This window comes from Gavialis gangeticus, unplaced genomic scaffold (assembly GCF_001723915.1).
Source record: "Gavialis gangeticus isolate Ggan-Ray unplaced genomic scaffold, GavGan_comp1, whole genome shotgun sequence".
NCBI lineage: Eukaryota > Metazoa > Chordata > Crocodylia > Gavialidae > Gavialis > Gavialis gangeticus.
In genome coordinates, this window is record NW_017728960.1 from 106798 (window position 1) to 111180 (window position 4383).

At 59.7% G+C, this 4383-nt stretch overlaps 1 protein-coding gene across 1 annotated transcript in view; it reads right to left on the bottom strand.

The window, feature by feature from the left end:
* Window positions 1-925: 925 nt before the first annotated feature.
* Window positions 926-4383, bottom strand: part of GLMP (glycosylated lysosomal membrane protein) — a 3689-nt gene continuing 231 nt past the window's right edge. Inside the window, exons 2-6 of the mRNA XM_019515112.1 lie at window positions 3568-3825; window positions 3218-3400; window positions 2505-2723; window positions 1733-2001; window positions 926-1415 (exon numbers count right to left, since the gene is read on the bottom strand). Coding sequence (XP_019370657.1) covers window positions 1247-1415; window positions 1733-2001; window positions 2505-2723; window positions 3218-3400; window positions 3568-3825 — 1098 coding nt within the window. The 3' untranslated portion in view covers window positions 926-1246. The remainder of the gene's footprint in view (window positions 1416-1732; window positions 2002-2504; window positions 2724-3217; window positions 3401-3567; window positions 3826-4383) is intronic.

Genomic DNA, 4383 nt, shown 5'->3' on the forward strand with positions numbered 1-4383 from the left:
CCCATACCAGGGCCAGGACACACCATGTACAGCAAGACCCCATGTCTCATCTTCCATACATGCACTAGCCACCTAGCACTGAGAGCCAGCGTCCATGGAAGACCTCCTGGAGCAGTGATAAACCAATGCAAAATATGCAGCGCCTAACACCATGGGGCTTAGCCGTAAACTTGCTCAGTAATGGACACCCCTGCTGCTGCACGAGCTACCCAGAGACACCAACACCTTAAAAAAACAACCAACCTACCCTTTAATTGGTCTGCGAGATCAGAGGGCAAGTGGCCCCAGGAGACCTGATACTGTCATGACATACCAAGGTTGTGTGCCCCCCACCCCCTGGCAGGGGCACAAGGAACCATTTCAAGTATCAAGGAGACATCCAGAGAGGGTCTGGGGGTGACGCCAAGCAGGTGGGAGGTGACAGCAGGGCACGGTACAAGACCACCCTCTGCCCCAATAGGAGACACCCCCCCGCTGGGCAGAACAGACAGGATTCAAGGTGCTGCACCAAAGTCTGCTTTGCGCAGTGCCAGGAAGCCATCATTTGCTTTAAATGATCAGGCCCCTTGAGACTAAGATGCTGCAGAGTCATTAGCTCCTCCAAGAGCTGCAGCTGGTGGTGGGGAAGGCAGCTTGTGATCCCAATAGTTCTGGCAGGGTGAAAGGCAAAAAGGGCACAGGTGCACAGATCCATCACAGGCTCCACCTTGTCCCCAGCTGCCTTCAGATGCCAGCAGGGTCCAGGGCGGGGGCCGCGGCCATACCCCACCAGCTCAGCAGACTGAGACTTTGCCTTTCTTAACTGGTCCCAGGGTTGTTAGTGGTTTATCCTTGTAGAAGAAGCTAATGACACGTTCTCCAGCCCTAAGCAGACAGCTCCAGCCCTGCCCAGGGGTACTGGAAGCCACAAGTGGAGTAATTGAAGCTGGAAGCACCTAGGAACTGATCCCCCACGTGGGGGCAAACACTGAGTGAGATGCTGGGGATACTGGCTTGGAGGTGCCAGGCATTGCCCCCGAGTTCCCAGGGCAGATCCAGCTGGTCCCCAGCCACAGGAACTCTGCAGGGGGCTGCTTTCAAGGGAGAATGAAGTGGGGTACAGAGGAATGATTGTTGCTCAAGGCATCTGAGAGCTCAGTTAAACATGGGGCATTCAGGTACAGGGGTCGCCTGTATGAGTATTGCACTGTTGCCCGGGAGGCATCCCGCCCGTGGAGAGGGAGAGGTCTGCACGTGGGGCCTGTGGTCAGTTGATGGGCTCGTACTCCGAGTAGCGCTTCTTCTGGAAAAGCAGTACCACGATGGCCCCTGCCACCAGCAGCACCACTGGGGTGCCCAGCGCCACTGCCATGATGGCCACCACAAGTGGGGAGAAGGCATCCTCAGGGGGCGTGCCGAAGCCCAGCAGCATTGACCTGGCAGGGGGGCAGAACATGCCTCATCAGCAATGAAGGCAGACAAGCTGTGTGATAACCTTCCTTGGGCTGTGTAGGAGGAAGGCTTCAGGCCCCTTGCCATCAGGGCACTGGCCTGGGTTCAAACCCTGCTGGCTAGAAGCAGATCATATTCTGCCTCTGCATGCCTCAGTTTCCTCAAGGGGGAGCATTAAGCAGTGCATGATGGACAATACAGGCAGGGGGCAAGGGCAGCAAGGAAAGTCCCCAGCATCTCCACCCTGCAGCCAGGCACCATGACAGCATCAGGGAAACAGGGGGTGGAAGGTGTTACTCACCAACTAAGATAGCCAGTGCCCGCATAGATCTCACCATCCTCACCCCCAAAGGAGATGTTGATGGCGGCCAGGCCACCCAAGTCCTTTCCAAAGTAGGCATGTGCAATGCTGGGCCCTGGCAGAGTCCCATTGACTGCCCGCAGTGGGGAGTAGCGGCACCGGATCCCGTTCTCCCGCTTGGCCTCACGGGCCCCATATGCTGTCGTCTTCCATTGCAGGAAGCCGGGGCCGGCGTGGGTGCCCTGCGGCTCTGACACCAGCTGCACCATCTGTAGAAGGGGTATGCATCAGGGAAGGGGAGAGGGGGAGTCAGGATGCCTGGGTTCTGGAAACTGTGCTTAGCTGGTGAAGGCAGAGCAAAACCCTGGATGCCCAGGATCCTCTCCCCAGCAATGGCCTGGGACTTTCTATGCCTAGATCCAACCCACCACCCATCCAGGCATGAGCATGAAGGCTGGCATTAAAGCCACAAGCCCCACAACACACAGGGGTACCCACTTGCCAAATAAATCCCCAAGAGGAGTTCTTTGCTAACCCCAACACTTGGTATCTAGCTCTGAACCCAGCGGGAGAGTTCCTGGAGCTGCTAACCCAGAAATCGGCCACAATTGCCCCTTGCCCCCGCAAGCCATGTGGGTCCTCAATCAGCTGGGACTGCCCTGGGATACCCCCTCAAACCCCAGAGCCGTCAGCTTGACCTGGGAGGAGGAATTTGGCTCGCTGGCAGCAGTAATAGACTGGTACCTTGGCGACATTCCCCCTCAACTCTCACCTCGAAGATGGTGGGCGTGTACTCGTCATCAATGGAGCGCACGGACTCCAGGCGCCGGTGCCTGCCAGGCCCCTCCACCATCACCATCTCCAGCATGAAGCGGGAGCTGTTGCCACGGGGGGCCACCCCATCCATCACGAACTCCAGCTTGGAGCTGTTGGCCGTGTGCAGCAGCCCCGGCAGACGCCCGTCCCGGCTGCTCTCCTCATACGCCGTCACCTGGAGGGGGGTGGGAGTCACACAATGGCTAGGGGGACCTCAGAGGCTTCAGAGCCACCCCTGGCTCCGTCAGGCAGATCCCTGCCTTGCTCTGTCCGCACCTCCCCACTGCCATCCCTAAGGCTACTTCCTTTGTAAGTTATTTTGGAGGGCGACTGCATAGGGCTGAGGCCAGATCCCTAGATCCCAGTAGCAACAGAGAAGGGGAAGTTTGTAACAAAAGTTTGGGACTCATTGCCACCACATACAGCAGAAGCCGAGATTCACAAAGGGACTGGACACGTCCTTGGAGGAAAGGGGCATCAGTAGCTATTGATCAGGGAAGCAAGGGGCACAGCCTCTGCATCTAGACCTAAGTAGAATAGGGAAAAACCCTGGTGACCCCCTAACTCGGCCTCCGCTCTCTGCTGTGATGTGACACTGGGGGTGATGGACCCTGGGTCTGACCCAGTCAAAGGCAGCTCTCATGTTCTTGCAGTGGGACAGGCCCTTACCTGGAACGCGATGCTGCCGTTGTGGAAGGTCCCGGGGGGGCCTGTGCCTCGGAAGACAGCTGTCAGGGCCGTGCGGTTCAGGGTCTGGTTCACGCTGTCCCAGGACAAGGTGGCCAGGTCGTAGGGCCGATAGAAAAGTGCGTGGGCTGGGTCTGACGCATTGGCCCCATCGTACTCAAATAGCTGGGGCCATGTGAGAGATGAGGCTGGGTTAGCTGGGGACCACTCCCGTCCTCTCCCCCCCTGCACCCCGCAGAGCTCCCAGCCCACCAGCCCCCAACCAGGGGCAGGGGCGGCAAGGGGCAGCCACAGGCTGGGGTGCAGGGGTGCGCTACAACTCAGTCCCCCACCTTGGTGAAGACCACGGCGCTGGAATGGAGGACGCTGCTGGGCGGCTCCACCCAGATGGCCCCAGCGAGTTCAGGGGAGAGAAGCTGGGTCCAGTTGATGTGCAGGGTGCTGTGCTCGTTCTCTGTGTACAGCAGCAGCACAGCAGGCACCCCTAGGCTGCTCCACACGTAGTGCAGCGTGCTGTTGGCACCCACAGCTCGCACATGCAGCAGGTTTACGGAGGAGTCATTCCAGCCGGGGTTGAAGTGCATGGACACCTGAGAGGAAGGCAAAGGGGCAGCATGACTGGCAGGGCCAAGGCCAGATCCCTTCAGTGCAGTCCCCAGCCTGGGCAGCGTTTTGCAGAACCTGCCTCGGAGCTGGAGGGGGCTCACAGTCTGGGCACAGACCCGGGGGCTGCCTCTACCCCTGGCAGTGAATTAGCTCCCTGCCAGCCCCTCTTGCAGGCTGGGGACAAGCCCCCAGCAGCTCCCAGTTCCCCCGCAGGCCCAGCCTGCTTCACAACCACAGGCACTTCCTTCCGCCCCAATCCAGAGGCCTCAGCTCCCCTCCTGGCGCTGCAGGGACTGGTGCTTCCCTTTCTGCCCAAGTCGAAGCCAGGCACCCAGCCAAGGCCCCACTGCAAGACAGCACCAGCCCCAGCACGAGGTGCCCACCCGCCCTGGCCTAGGGTATGGCCAGCTCCAGCACCACACCCAGCCCCCTCCACAGTGGCAAAGGCAAGACCCCAGGCAGCACTCCCTGTCCTGCTACATGCTGTGGCAGGGCTGGGCTGGCACCGCAAAGCTGACACAGCCCTGAGACCCCAGCCCCAC